The sequence below is a fragment of the Nipponia nippon genome, unplaced genomic scaffold, assembly GCF_047370975.1.
Source record: "Nipponia nippon isolate SJK-2023a ecotype South Korea unplaced genomic scaffold, ASM4737097v1 scaffold_19, whole genome shotgun sequence".
Taxonomy (NCBI): Eukaryota; Metazoa; Chordata; class Aves; order Pelecaniformes; family Threskiornithidae; genus Nipponia; species Nipponia nippon.
Genome location: NW_028262335.1, coordinates 5,973,426 through 5,988,891, shown reverse-complemented (window position 1 = coordinate 5,988,891; position 15,466 = coordinate 5,973,426). Strand labels below are relative to the sequence as shown.

The following is a 15,466-nucleotide window of genomic DNA, read 5'->3' as shown; positions in this document are numbered from 1 at the left end:
TGCTTTTACTGCAGCTGGATCACAGCAACATCCTTTCCACATGGGACCTGCCTGGGACACCTGCGTCAGCCACAGCATCTGCTACAGGAGAGCAGCAGCTCAGAAAGCCCAGGAGGAGATGCTGAAGTGTACATCTCTTCCAAGTATGTCCCTCAGCCACCGCAAGCAGGCAGAGGTCTTTGGAGAGCACCATTGATACAAGCAGCAGCATGAGCTATTTGCAGAAAAAACGCATATACAGGAAGCACACAGTTCCTGATTTCCAGCTTGGTTTAATGCGAAGAATTTCCTTCTTCCCTTCAGACTCATGCAGGAAGCCTGCAAACAGCCCAGCTCCATAAACTGATTAGGCCCCATCCTACACACATTTCCTGGAACATGCAATTGGGCTGCAGGAGCCACTTTCCATCCCTCCCCACCACTCATCTCATAAGGTAGCAAGTGCAGCCCTGCCCAAGCCACTGCATTTGGTCAAGGCAGTGAAAAAGCAACAGAATAAACCCACTCCTACTGCAGAAAAAGTATTAATCAATGCTTAAAGAGCTGCAGCCTGAGGAGTACTTCTCCCCCCCCCCCCCCCAACACCCCCCAGAGGGCATCAGCCTGTTTTTAGTTTGGAAATAGGTATTAGCTCTGTACGTCCCTCAGGGCAGGGATGGAAACCCAAATGCCAGCATTTGGGAAATAAGTTTTCAGTGAGCCATTTGGGAATCAAAGGGCATCTACACTGCAAGGGTGGGAGGATGAATACCACAAAGACACTATGGAGACAGGTACTACATCAGTGACCCAGCTGGGAACAGAAAATCTCTCAGCTCCGGGTTCCCCACTCGTGGGATCCTCCTCAAGAGGGACCAGGCTGCTGGTTTGCTCATGGAGTGACTGGCACCAGGGATTAAAGAGCCCTTTGGCTAGGCCAGTCCTTTTCAAATTGAGGACTATGTGAAAGCCCCCATCACAGAACACAAACTTGCCCTCCAACTCCTTTAAATGGAGCCAGCGAGAGATCCAGCACGTAGTGGTCAACATGAAAAGACAGCCTCTGGGAAAAGCTCCGTGAGAGCAGGGTTTGCCTTCCTGAGCAGAGGGACAGGTCAATGCCCACCACTTTCCACACCAAGAAGCATCTCCAGCTGGGCTTTGAGGCCGACACACGAGCCAGGTTTTCTGTGGCAGTGCTAGAGGCACTGAGCTCCGTTCCCCTTTCCGAGGAGCAGCAGCTCCCAGCCGCAGAGCCACAGGCACGCTTCTGCTGGGCCCCCACCGCACCCCTTGGCCAGCTGAGCCGTCCCCGGGGGAGAAGGCTCTCACTGGGGGTCAGCTCAGGTGCTGGGGGAACTGGGAGCAGCCTTCCCCACGCCTGCTGGCTTGCTCACAGTGGTCACGCAGCTCTGTGCCGAGCGAGACCCGCACCCGGACACCTGGGAGAATCCAGCTGGCTGCTGCTGCTCTGCTGGCAGAGCTCCGCCGCTTTGCTGGAGCACAAAGCTCCAATTCATTCATTCAGGTGCCTCCGAGGCTCCTGAGAAGAACCATCTCCTAGAAACCCGATTAATTTAAACCCTGCTGGAAGCAGGAGCGAGCAGCTCCGGTACCACCCAGCCACAAAGGAAACTCACCCTCGATATAGCTTTGGCAGTAGGAGCTGGAAGACTGGCTTCCTCTTCAGTGCTCTTTGCCTTCCCCTGCCACTGCAGACGGCGAGGAATTCTCCTTGGCAGCCCGCAAAAGAGATACAGCTGCATCCGAGAAATGTGTTCCAGGGCCCAGAGCGCTTAATTTGTCTTGGGACCATAACGAGACCAGCTCACTCTGCCCTGGGGGAAACCATAGGATACTGGAAAATCACCCAGGACCTGATCCAAAAACCTCTCCTAGGCAAGGCTAGTTTTCTCTCTTTGAGCGAGGCCATTAACCATTCTTATTCCCTCACCGGAAAATGGGAGAGAACGGCGTATTTATGCATTTCATGACCTGCAGTAAGGAACTCGCCCTATCTGCAAAGAAACAGTAGGCTGGGGGCTTGGAACTGACGTGTAATTTAAATTGCTGCCAATGTTCTCATCCTCGCTTACCATAGTAAAGCCTGGTGACAAAGCACATCTTCTCCTTTCGCTGCATTTCCCCTCTCTCCCCTCCCCACCTGTCCAGGCAGAGTGTGTATGGACAGTCTCAGCACACCTTTGCACAAAAGCCTTCGAGCTTTGGGTCTCTGTACTGCTGCTAGCAGAGCCTGTGTCCAAAGACATCTTCATACAGCCTGGCCAGAGAGAGAAAACCAGAGACGAGATTCAGGTGCAGGAGCAGCAAAGGAGGGAAGAAAAGGCACCAGCTGCCTTGCTGGGAAGGTCTCGTGAAGCCTGCTTATGTGAGCAAGCCACTGCAAAGGAAGCCAGGCTGTGAATTCAAGCCGCTGCTGTGACCGGCCTCCAGCTGCCCAGGCTGACCGACCCTGTTCTGAGCACAAGTCAGCTCCAGAGCCAAGTGAAGTACAGCCTGAAGAGATGGAAGCGAACAGCTCTGCAGAGAGCTGTCAGAGGACGTTTCTGAGCTCACCCCTCGGGGCCTGCGCTTCGGAGACACAGCAGCCGTGGGCTTGAGCACGCTCCTGCCAGCCAGATCCGCAATCATCCAGGTTCCAGCCACTGTTGCCCTAAGCTCTGCCCATGATGTGTTGTTGATGAATACCCAAGATGCCAAAACACTGACCTGGTTTTGCTTCCCGGACCAGAAATTACCACATCCCCACCACCACCCAAGTTGCCAAAGTAAACAGCTATTGCAAATACTTAAGGTTAATATTTACATTTGGATTCAGCACAGGAAGCATGTGTTTTCTCACTGGTAAAGGGAGTGGGAAAGCTGGGACCGCAGGCTGCTCAGGGGACTGGCATTGTATCTCCTGTCACTGCAGCAGATGCTCCAGGTTGGACAGCAAGCAAGGTTTCAGGATCCAGCTGGATGCATTTGATGCCTCAGATGTGCAGCAACGTAGCCTGCACGAGCATGGTAAACCACCTTGGAGAAGGCATGTGCAGGACTTTGGCTAATCCTGACTTATCAGCCACGCTGGAGCAGCCACTGCTTCCCACCCTGGTGGCTGCAGCAGCCCTGCTTATGCTAGTAATTACAAGCGATCCAAGCCTTCAAAGGGAACCACCCACAATGTGCCATAAAATCATTGTGGATAAAGTAATTCAGCTGAGCAGTAAACTAGAGTTAAAAAGGTTAATGTGAATGCAGGCAAAAAGTTGTCAAAGAAATGTATTCGGCTCTGGATATGGGATACCACTCAGCAGCTCTTCGTGATGTCTGCTACAGAAATGGAAGCATTTCACCAGATACCAATCCCCCCAGCACCGTTAGCCTGCTCATTCATTGCCCTGAAAACTGGAAGCTTGGTCCTCTTGGTCTCAGGGTTCCCTTCCAGGGGCAGTTTGATGCTTACGGTGGTGTAAGCTGCCTGCTCTGCTACCCGTTTAACTCCCCGGGGCAGGAGGCGTGCAATCCAGCTGGGCTCCGCCGAGCTGCAAGGCAGCATCTCTCCAGCCCACTTTGAGCTCAGGGAGATCAGTAGTCCAAGGGGGTTTGGCACAATCACTGCTGCTGGCTAACGCACACAGGCCCGTTGTGGCCCTGGAGCCAACGGCACTGTTTCACCGTGACCATGGCCTTGGAGCCAAGAAGGAAGGCTTCTCTCATACACGCACAGGCTGGAAAGAAGAGTAACTGTCTACTCCGCACCGGGACCGGCTTCATCGGCGGTAGCAGTACTCAAAGCACCAGAACCACAGTACAACAAGGGAAAGGGCCTCCATCATCTGTCACACACAGGCACCAGTTCTGTGACAGTACCACCCAGCGCTGAATCCTGCACAACTGGGGCAACCCCTTCTGTGGAGACAATCAGGCTCCAGAAGCTGGCATGTACTCATTTCCTCCAGACTTTCCCTTCCTCCCAGCCACAGCATCCCAGAAAACCTGGCTGTAAAGAAAAAGCCTGCCCTGCAGACAAGGGCAATGCCCAAGTCAGCTGCCACCTACCAAGTGCTCCAGACACTGTGCAACTCCTTTCTAGGAAAAGAAACAGGGCATTTGGGATCTGCAAGCCACTCGGCAGCGATGGGGATGTGAGGTTTATCCACCAAGATCTTTATGTCACAGCAAAAGGCCTCTGATTGCACCCGAGCGGACGTAAGCACCAAAGCAGAGGAGGCAGCAGTTACTCTTTAAGATTCCCGGGCTCTTGCCGTTCCAGAAGAACCGCGATTTCTGTCCTTGCTGGGGGGTGGTAGGTGCCTGACCTCCAAACCTTTCCTGCAGTTGAGAGGTCACATGCCAGTAACGCTGGGAGAGGGAAAGAAACGGTCATTCTTTCAACAAGCTGTTTTTAAGAAGTAACGCAATAAGGCCCTGGCAGCAGCTTGGAGCTCAATATTTGCAATAGCTTTGTGGTTTAGGCTGATGGCAACGAATTTGTTTTATTTCTACAACAGGGCTTGTGCTGTGGCAGGGGGAGAGTGACGGCAGGGTCATGCACACTCCAAACCTGAGTGACAGTCCACAATCACACTTGTATCCACCCCAGCTCCCAGGATTTTCAACTGGTGACAGCCTCACTGCAGCCGACTGATGCAAAGGGAATACGCAGCCGCGGAGGTGGTCCCTCAGGAGAGGAACCAGCACCTTGGCTGGGATAGAGCTACTGAGAAATCACTTCCACGCAGATCCCCCTGCTTTGCAGTACCCTCTTTCAGCACAACAGGCCAACTGTACCCTGGCTTTCAACAGCTCCACACTGCCAGACTTCGTAAGTCAGCCCGTAAACCCATTAACACCAAAGTGCTCTTAATTCCAAGGGTTCCCATGCGAGCCTGAACGACCCGCAAGAAAGGATGCAGGTACGATGCTGACAGTACACAAAGGATCCACTACCGAGTACTTCAGCTGGGCCTTGCAGTGACCGTCCCTCCCGAGGGGCTGCTTGAGCCTCTCGGCACCCCACCAGCACAGGTCACGATCTCAGCAGATCCACCTGGGCAGAACCGGGCCACGCTTCGAGCCAGAGGGAGCGCAGCATCAGCCAGGGTTCAGGCAGAAGAGAAAGACGCCATACAAATCTGGTAGGCACCCTACCTCTTGCTAGGCAAGAGAAGAAGGGCTGGGGCCAAGCCAGTCTTGCCACAGCATGGGGAAAAAGGACCTGAGCAGCGTTACCGAACCAGGAGCAGCAAATCCAGCACTCCAGTGCACAGGTGGAAAGGATGGGACAACAAATGCCGGGAGCAATCCACCCCCAGTACAAAAGCCGAGCCACACAGCTCTGACCCCGTCTCAGCAGCAGCACGACCAGCTAGCCGGGTTTCTCGGGACTCCTGCAAGGGCTGAGCTGGCAGCAGCGTTACAACCATTGTGCTGTCTCTAGCAGTCTGCTACCCTAGGTAACTGCCCGACAGGGTGGAGCTACCGAGGTATAGGCAGTGTAGACAAATATTGACTTGCCTGGGGGCACAGAGAGCACTACTAGAGCCGAGAATGAGATCCAGGGCCCCCAGTCTCAGCCCGCTGCTTTCTACTCCATCACCCATCAGCAGGCATGTTTCGTAACTTAACGTGACGCCGCCCAGATGAACACTGCCTCTTCCTAAACTTCTGCATGCTTTGAATCAGGCGCTCACAAAGCACAGCTCAGCACTTGTACAGGAGAGACAGCCAGTGCTGGGTGGCAAAGAGACCCAAAAACCCACAGACCAACCAAGCCCCTGAATCCTGGCGTTGCAGGAATTCGCGTGAGGAGGATCTGGAGTTATTACATGTTCAAGAGATGGTTGCGGAAACCCCACTCGTGACCTGCCCGTGTTCGGTCCTGTACCAACAGCAAACAAGCACTCCCTGTCCTGTAACCGATCCCATTCTCAGCTTGAAGTGACTGTCAGCTGTACGGCGGCTCCCCAGCCACCACCCTCCTCAGGGTTTTTCAAAACGCACTTGACTTCTAATAGCAACAAACGCTTTTTCAGGTCACCTCAAGGCTGTCTCTGTGAAAGGACAGAGAAGAACGAAGAACCCCCAGACCAGCTATTGAGGAACCCCTCTGCGCTGCAGCTGGTGGGAGCTGTGCGTGCGACCTGGTGCCTGGAGCTGGCTGCCAAGCAGGCACGGAAAGAGTCCATCCGCTGGACGGCTCTGTACCCCCTTTGAAGCCACAGCAGAGAAGGAAGAACCGAGAAGGGACGATGTCCCCAAGTCACACAGGCTCCTGCCACCACTGAGAAAAAGAGACTGAAGCTCCGAAACAGCTTCTTTGGAAGAAGCTGGGGGAGGCACCAACACCACACCAGATGCACAAAAGTCTCCTTTTCTTCAGCTCACAGCCCACAGGGATATTTCAAGCAAGTTTTAAAGCTCGGTCCCGTTTCGGCATCCCGTCTTCAGCATCTCCAGCATGGGCTACAGAGCCTGCTAAGACGAGACGCTTTACGGTAGCAGCCTTCTCCCGCAGGCACGGAGCTCTCCTCCGCAAAGGGGGCACGGGGCGAGCCGAACCAGCCTGGGGGCCAGTGGCCCAAGGCAGGGCAGGGCCGGCAGCAGGTGCCTGGGCAGGGGTGCGGGCTGCAAGCCCAGCACAGCCACCGAGCCCCGAGCCCCGCCGCGCCGCACGCCGACCCACGGGCACCGGCGGGGCCGGCGCTGCCGCTGCGCCCGCCGCGGGGAACGGGGGCAGCTCCGAGCCGGAGCCGGAGGCGTCCGGTAGCCGCGGGTGCTCCGGCGGTGGCCGGAGCCGCGGGTCCGGGTCGCGCCGGCGGTCAGCCCTTACCTGCGGGAGGTCATGGCTCCGCGGAGCTCCGCGCAGCGGCCCCAGCCCCGGCCCCGCACCGACTGCCCGCACCGCCGCGCCCCGGCGGGGCGCCTGGGCCACGGGCCGGCGGGGAAACCCCTCCCTGTGACGCAGGGGAATCCCCGCCCTCCGCCCCGCCCGCCCGGCCCGGCAGCGCCCCGCCGCCCTCGGCCCCGCTGCCGCCCGGCTCCCGCTCCCACCCGCGGGCCGCACAGCCCCCCCCGTCTGCCAGCCCGAAGGCCACCGGCGTGGCACGCGCTGTGCTGGCCCCTGGGCGAGCAACACGAAGCCTCTCCCCTCCTCCCTGGAGCCGTTCCTTTTCTGGTGCCATCGCTCCTTCAGCCTCCGGGCTGGCAAGGATGCTCTCCGTGCGTGGCACATCCCCGCTCCTCGCTAGGCAGCTCCACGCTGCCCGAGTCCTGACAGCGTGTGAGACAGCAGGACCGGGGCAGCGATCAGCACTGGGGAGGCCGCCCCTCCAATGCTGTGCTCAGCGCTGGGCCCCTCACCCCACGAAGGCCATGGAGGGGCTGGAGCGTGGCCAGAGCAGGGCAGCGAGGCTGGGGCAGGGGCTGGAGCCCAAGGCTGGGGAGGAGCGGCTGGGGGAGCTGGGGGGGCTCAGCCTGGAGAAGAGGAGGCTGAGGGGAGCCCTCATCGCTCTCTGCAACTGCCTGAAAGGAGGCTGGAGCCGGGGGGGTCGGTCTCTTCTCCCCAGTCACAAGCGGTAGGATGAGAGGGAACGGCCTCAAGCTGCGCCAGGGCAGGTTTAGGTTGGATATTAGGAAAAATTTCTTCACCCAAAGGGCTGTGAGGCACTGGCACAGGCTGCCCAGGGAAGCGGTTGAGTCCCCATCCCTGGAGGGATTTAAAAGCCAGGCAGATGTAGTGCTGAGGGACATGGTTTAGCGATGGGCTTGGCAGTGCTGGGTTAACGGTTGGACTCGATGATTTTAAAGGTCTTTTCCAACCTAAACAATTCTATGACTTCACACCAGCAGCAATTTCAGATGGTACTCAGCAGCCAAACAGTATTGAAGGTCTAGATTTTGGTGTTGGGTTCACAAAGACTTGAGAGTCATGCTACCAAGAGAAGGAAGCAAGCCACCAGACGCTGAGCACCTGAGGCTGGCAAGGCTCAGCCACGTTTGCTGCTATCCCTGAACACCCCCAGCTCAGGGGCCGCTTTGGAGCCAGGAGGGCACGATGTCCCCAGAGTGGGTTCCCTGCTCTCATCCCAACGTCTATGATGAGACAGGGATGGTGACACCCAAATCTTCCCCTGGGTTAAGCTGGGGTCAGGTGTGCTATAGGCATGCTATACACTTTATACAAATAGGGCACATTTTGCCATCTGAAGTGTAAATTCAGAGGCCTTTAACAAACTCATGTCAAATATATGTTGCTTCACATAAAAGACAGAAATTAACCCAAAGAAATGCCCTGAATCTGGCACCTTTCATGAATGCTGGGTGAGAAAACAAAGCCAGCTGTCCAAGAGAGAGAAAAAGCCAGGATACAGCCAGCGAGCCCCCCCCAGTCTGCCCGCAGTGGCAAAAATAGCAGTTTTATAACTATAATAAGACTCAGCGAATTCCATATCTATTCGGGGAATACCCAGAGAGCTGGCAGCAGGAGCCAGCTCATTTCTCAGCGAGGAGGACTGGCGGGTTGCATAGCTTTCCTGCATGCCACCGGATTGCTCATGGGGCAACAAGGAGCACAGAGGCCAAATAGCAACCCTGATAACGATGACCCCTGTCCTCTCCTTCCTCATTTCCCCTGCTATCGAGGCTCCTAGTTACTGGGACCTTCTGTCACAGCACTGAGACTTCATTGTGAGAGACCAGACTGTGACTTCTGTGTGTGTCTGTCTCATACGGCGGGGGGGAACAAGACCCCTTCTCAGGGCAATGGACACGGTCAGGGACTGCTGTTCAGCTTCTTGGTTAAAAACAGATCAAACGGAAACCCCTGGAACAGATCTCCCCCCTTCTTGTAAGATCCTGGTTTCTAGACTAGGCAACTGGGACGCAGATAACTGGTGAAAATGGTCCCTTCCTGAGAGATCTCAGCCCTCCTGTCCATTGGAATGCTTTGCTCCCACAGAAATACCCAGCAGAGAAATCCAGACTCTGGCCTGGGAGCTCTCTGCAGCCAGAACATCCCATTTTCTCGGTGTTGGGATGGTGCCTGTCCCTCTGGAGACCTGCTGCAATAGAAACGCACCGTGATGACAGCGGACGAGCTGGATGTCTGTGTGACCCCATCTGCTCTCCAACCTGCTCGGTCTCAGCTGGTGGCTGGCTGGGAGAGGCTTTACTGGTGCCTGGGCTCTACCCTGCTACACTTCTCCCAGTAAGGACAGATGCTTCAGGCTGCCGGAGAAACTGGGTTTCAGCACCCTACTCAGGAGCTCTGGAGTCTGGTATTCCTGCCCCAGCCCTGAGGCATTGCCTGCTGCAGGCAGAGGAGAGCACATTTTTAGCTCTCATCTATATGTTCTCCTGGGAATATCTACAGGGGTGGGAGAGTGGCTGGAAATGCCACATGCTAATAGCCAGGACAATACTGGCAGCGTGTCTAGGAGCAAAGAAAAGTGAGAACACTCCTGGGGAGGCATAATGTTTGTCTTGCAATTACAGAGCATGTGCCTGGGCTGGAGAGTTGCCAGGGGAGCGGGCAGAAGGTCCCCAGTGAGAACAGGGCTGATGTACCACCACCATGTTGGCCGCTGCTGGAGGGGAGAAGCAGTCACACAGGACAGGAGACTCAGGAGAAAGCTCACCAGGAGCCTTTGTGCCCAGGCTGATCTCTGGGTTCGGACACCAGACTCCCCACAGTCTCCAAAGATGGTAAGCTCTGGGAACAACGCTCCCAGGTGCCTTTAATGTTTGCAGTAAGGACAGCTATAAAGATCCCATCTCAGCTGTGTCGGTCATCCTGAGGAGCACCCAGTGCTACTCAAAGTCACTTCCAATTTCCGCCTGAGCTTTTCATTGATAGAAACACAACTTCACAGGCTTGCTCTTCCATTTGCAGGCTGGAAACGGATAGCTGGGTACCAGGACACAGCCACGTCACGTAGCTCTCCCACCAGCTGATGTTGGGAATGCAGAGGAAGTGACTGGGATTCCAGTCTGAGGGAAGGGAATTCCCCCAGGTGCACTTTGACTAGACACCGTAAACTAGCCCCATTCCTCAGGTCCACATGGGGCCGGACCCTCACGTTACATCCACCCGAGCGATGGCAGCTCAGGCAGCCCAGCACCACTGCGTGCGCTCAGCTTTGGAAAGATGTTTGCACTCCCAGCCACAGCCACGAGAGCTCCATAAACCCTTAAATTCAGGGCATCTGCATAGCCCTGAACTGTAGGCCCTGTGACAGGCTCCTTTGATGAAGAGCCAGAAAGACCGTGTTCACGGGCCAAGCTGTCTACTTGCAAACACTGCAGCTCCTTTTCATTCTGAATAATCACGTTTTCCCAGCCACAGACACAGAGGTACGTTACAGAGCAGGGTGATGGATCCTGCCGCTGCTTTGGCAGGTGAGGAGAGCACGGTGCAAGCCGTGGAAGCGACCAGCCCGAGGCACAGGCTGCGGCAGCAGCAGCGCAGGGAAAGAAATCCATGGCTCCTGCTCCCCACCATACACGCTGCAAAGTGAGGCCAAGCAGCCATGGAGCTGAGGAGTCCAGAACTATTAACAGCCACTACCCAGGCTACAGGGGAAAGGGACATGGGCCACAACTAACTCAGCAGAGGTTTAGGTTTGGTCTGCCATATTGCAGAAGGACTAGCCCCCACCAGCCCGGCTAGCAGCAGCAGCCTCAGGAAAAAGCAAGCTAATCGGTCTCTCACTCCACACTTGCCAGCTAAGCACTTGGGAAGCAGGCAACTGTAAAAGGCAATACAACAGATCAAAATCCCATGGGACGGCCTCATGAAACCATTCACGCGATCGCCAAAGCAACACACCACTGCCCTTCGCTGCCCCCGGGTCCCCCACGCCCTTCCCCACCATCCTGCTGAAGCCTCCGCTCAGTGGCTTGAGAAGAATGGACTAAGCTGCTTTTAGCCCCGGACTGAAGCTCGGGCACAGGAGAGGCTCACAACGGGCTGTCGGGGTTAGCTGTTTCCAGAGGCTAGGGGTGCCGGAGCAAGCTGAGGATGGGTAAGACCATCCAACCCCAACTGCCCTCTCCTTCTTGACGATATCGCCCGATTGCCTTTGCTCCCGGTGAGAGCAGACTGGGCAGTCAGGCTTGATGCGCACACGGCGTGTTCCTGAGCGCGCCGAGCAGGCTGCTCGCAGAGCAAGGGCTGCCAGAAAGCGTGGCCAGGCCATCCCCTTGAGTCATGCTTGCTGCCTGCCCAAGCGTGCCCCCAGGGTGGCTCCTGCCCTTCTTTCCTTCCTCTTTCCCCTCACAATGGGTTTTTCCAGCCTGTAGTAAAAAAAAAAACCAACCCACCCAGCTGCCAGAGCTCAGCTTTTCCTTCTGGCCAAGACAAGGACAGTTTTTTCTCCTACTGCTTTGCAGCAAGCTGGCAAAACGCCTGTGCAAGAGGTACTGACTTTGCAAGTCCGTGCCTGTTGTGGCATAATAAGGTCATTGTCAAGAAGACGCTGCAGCAGGAGGCTGATCTTGAGCAAAACATGGCCCCAGTTGTGAGTTGTGCAACCCCTGTGGCTGCTCAAACACTGCCCTCATTGTTCCCCATTGTGAGTCTTCGGCGTCTCATTGTCCATTGAAAAGCCGGTTCCTACCGAGCTGGTGCAAACACCAATCAAGTGTGCATCATTGCTGGATATCAAAATGACTCCGTTTGCTAAATTAGCTGCCTTCCAAATGGCAGGAAACTCATGGTTTTTTCTCACTTCACACCACTTGCATGAACGTGACCTCTCGAGCAAACAAATTTCTCTACCTCCCACCTTCTTTTCTTGCAGAAAGATGAAGCTGCAGGGATCAGAGAGCTAGGGCTCTGGCCAGGTGGAGAGGCCCCATTAGGAAGACCTGTTTAGAGCAGAAACATAGATGCTGGTACAGCTCAAACCACATCCTGCTTGCATGCTTGCGACTGCCTTTCCATGGCTCCTCAGCTCACAGAGGCTAAAACCCAGGGGAAACTGCTGCCATCAGTGAGCAGCAGGCCACAGAAGCATCACTTCAGTCCTGCTGACATGGCGTGATGTCAATGGGATAGAAAGCCTCTTTTGAAAATGCTACCTAAGAGGCGGCGATAAAAGCACGCATGGCAAAGAAGGAAAAGCTGGCGGACACCTGAATAGGTGAAACCATGCAGAGTGCGATCAGATGGCCACAGAGGAGGGGAAGTAAAGACACACAGGAGTCTTCCTCCTGCAAATATTGAGTGGATAGGATTGAGGTTGGCATTGATAAAAAGGCTGCATTTACAAGATACAGCAGGTACCTGCGTGAGCTAAGGGAAACGGAGAGGGAGATACTGGTTTGACTTCACGCAGCATCTGCCCAGGAGACAGATACACACCAGTGAGCAAGCGTGAGGCATGCGGTACAAAAAGAATAAAAAAAGCAACAGGCCCCTTAAAAACATATTTAATAGTTTTCAAACTTTATTTCATGGTGATTGACGAAAGACACAAGTTAGTAATGGTTATATCATGCTGCTCCTCTACTGTGCATTGCCCTTCAGAATTCATACAGCAGTTCACAATGGTCATTAATTTACCCTATAAATGAAGCCACATGGACATTTTTTTTTTTAAAAAAGCAAAAAAAAAAAAAAAAACCCAGGAAAAAAAAAACAAACCTCAATGTCTTTTTTTTTTTGTACATACATGTTATAAACGCTATTAAAAATAAAGCCGAAGTTAAGTGCACAGCCCCTAGGGAGCACTGCTGAATCTGACCTTGGTTCAAGATGCTTGACAACGAGGACGCAAGGTCCTGTTTTAAGGCATTTCCAAGCCCCAGCAAAAGCAGACAGAGTTTTTGTTTTTGTTTAGTTGGTTGGTTTGCAGTGACCCTGGCTTCATTTCAGTGGCATTCTAGAAAATGAGCAGCGTCCTCTGCGCATGCCCCTCTCCCTCTGGAGTCGGCACTTTCAGCCCTCGCGCTCGGCCGAGGCAGTCGCGTCGCCCAGCTGGAACTCACGGTCTCAAACCACAGGCTGAGGGTCTTGCCCTTCCCTCCCATCCCACCCCATCCTGCAGTCCTAGTTAGCCCCTGCCTATCTACACCTCGCGATCAAAATACAGCAGTCCGTCCCTCTCACAACACAGTCACAGTACTCCCCACCAGGAACCACAATTTATATACAGTAGCCACTTAAAATGTGGTATCGCCACACGCACAGCCACACACACACACCCCCCCGGCGGCTCCATCCCGCAGAGGGCACAGCCCCCCGTGAAATATTTAACCACTGGATTTTTAGAGGAATGTCAATAGATTAGGCATAGATTTGGCAGGGGGTGGGGGCATAGATTTAATAAAAAAAAAAAAAAAAAAGAAGAAAAAAGAAACCCAAGTGGTTTTACGCTACGTTCTTCCCCTTTGTTACATCTGTGTTCAGAGCTCACCCTGAGAAAAGTAATTTGACTTTTCATGGCTCAAAACTTAGTGCCAAGAAACAACATTTTTAAAGAGTACGCTACTTTGAAAAGGTGCACTACAAGGTGTGCTAGAAATTTATGGTAAAACTGCAAAATGACGGCACCCTGGATATTAAGTAACACTCGATACCTGGCGGGATCCTTCAGATTCATTCTGCACGCTCCACAAAGCTGGTTTTAGCTGGTTTTACACAGAGTAATGCCAGCTCTCATCTCAGGGTGGGAAAGGGACACAGCTGCGTCCCAGTGGTGGAAAGGGACATAGATGCTACACAGCATCAGTCAATTCTTCCCATGGAGAAGGAACCTGAATGGAGTGGGTCATTTCTTTCATAGCTGCAATCTGCTTGTTCTTCTCCTGCTTACAGGAGATTCAGTGTTTGCATGCAAACGTGTTGACAGACACTCACAAACACACATACATTCATTCAGAAACACACGTACTGGCTTTGTAACTGGCACCACAGTATTTGCTTTCAAGATTTGCATGGAGGAAGAAAATACTTAAAAAAACCCTCCTCCCAAATACTAGTGCCTCGACAGCTGACTCCCGGCCCATTCCCGTTTCAGCTATTGCTGCTGGGCTGGCAGTATCCAGAGTAGCTTTGATCATGGCGTGGAAGACCCTGCATTGCACTGGGCATTGCAAAAACTTGAAGTCAAAGGTAAAACTCCAATTACTCTTCGTGGGAGAGGCTGCAATACCAGCTCTACAGAGATTCACATGCTGGCCAGCTGCAAGCATCCTCACGGTAGACAGAGGGCAAGTCATGCCCGGAGGCTGGAAAACGGACATGGGTCATGGAAGGACACATCCAACAAATTTTTTTTTTTTTTTGTAAGTGAAAAGGGCCCCAGTCCCTGTGCCCTGGCAGCCTGTTTGACAGCGCTGGAAGAGGGAGAGCACTTCCAGCTCTTGAAGACATGCTGCAAGTTCTCACCGGTGCATGGGAGGGCAACGCTTGGTACACAGAAGCTCTTGGGAAGAGCAGCCAGGGCAAGCAGGTGGTTAGGACATGTCTGGATAAACACAAAGCGTGGAAATGAGGTTTCACAGCTGCTTCTGCACATGTCCAAGAGGAGGAGAGCCAACAGAGAAATCAACATTTCCCCCACAGCACCTCTCAGTCCAGCAAACAGTCATAAGACAACCAAAGAGCAATGCTTTTCTGCCTGCTCAGAGCAGACCTTGGTCTCTCTTCCAGTGCATGGCATCCCTGATTTTAACAGAGCATAAAGGAGAAAAGCACTTGAGATTCTTACACACATAAATTATAGTGAGAGGAAGGGGGGGAGGAGGGAGACAGGGTGAACACAGGGCCAGGAGAAGGCTTGGCAGAGCCAGGCCCCAAAGCAGGGTGGCAATTCCCGCTTCTCTGATGGCCGCTTCCCTGCTCAGCCAGCACCGCGGAGGGGGCTTTGGGGCCAGGCCTGAGGTGGGAAGGCGGTGAATCCACGAAGGCCACACATCTCGCCAGCACCAGCATCCTTTCCCCCGCCGGCATGAGCAACAACCCAAGAACACAAGTAAGGAGGGGGAAAAATAACCCAAACAGAAGCTTCAAGTATGAATAAGATTTACAATGCAGATGCAATGGGGAAGTTCTTCTGTCACTTCTTGGAGACTTGGTTCAAGGTTTGTTCTTTGTTGCTGCTGTTTGATTAGAGTCTGACTGACCTGGATAGACTGCAACCGAACAAATAACCCAAAAGAAAAGGTGTTTCCTCCCCTCCCATTCCCCCCTCCCCCCAAAATATAAAAAGCAATAAGTTTACAAAAATAGAAAATAATTACAGCAATAGGCAGGAGGGAGGGAAGGAGAAGGAAGGGTCCCTGGGGGTCTATTTGGCTGAGCAGTGTAATATTGTGGGGTTGTTTAAAGCGTCCTCCACCAGATGCAGTTCTTGGCGGTCGACAATCACGTCCCTTATGCAGCCAATAAAGCCGGTGCTGTAGGCCTTGGGCAGCTTGTGAGCCACGCTCAGCTTCTCCATCCCCCCTGCAAGAGAGAGCGCAGAAGGTCGGCTGG

The 15,466-nt window shown here is 53.9% G+C and overlaps 2 protein-coding genes across 6 annotated transcripts in view; both read right to left on the bottom strand.

The window, feature by feature from the left end:
- LOC104009062 (tyrosine-protein phosphatase non-receptor type 11) overlaps positions 1-6,930 on the bottom strand; it is a 58,379-nt gene extending 51,449 nt beyond the window's left edge. The window contains exon 1 of the mRNA XM_087755467.1: positions 6,818-6,930. Within this exon, the coding sequence (XP_087611593.1) occupies positions 6,818-6,831 (14 nt within the window). The 5' untranslated portion in view covers positions 6,832-6,930. The remainder of the gene's footprint in view (positions 1-6,817) is intronic.
- Positions 6,931-12,593: 5,663 nt separating this feature from the next.
- Positions 12,594-15,466, bottom strand: part of AGRN (agrin) — a 125,506-nt gene continuing 122,633 nt past the window's right edge. For all 5 annotated transcript variants that reach the window (XM_087755380.1, XM_087755382.1, XM_087755381.1 and 2 more), the window contains one exon: positions 12,594-15,436. In XM_087755380.1, the coding sequence (XP_087611506.1) occupies positions 15,279-15,436 (158 nt within the window). In that variant the 3' untranslated portion in view covers positions 12,594-15,278. The remainder of the gene's footprint in view (positions 15,437-15,466) is intronic.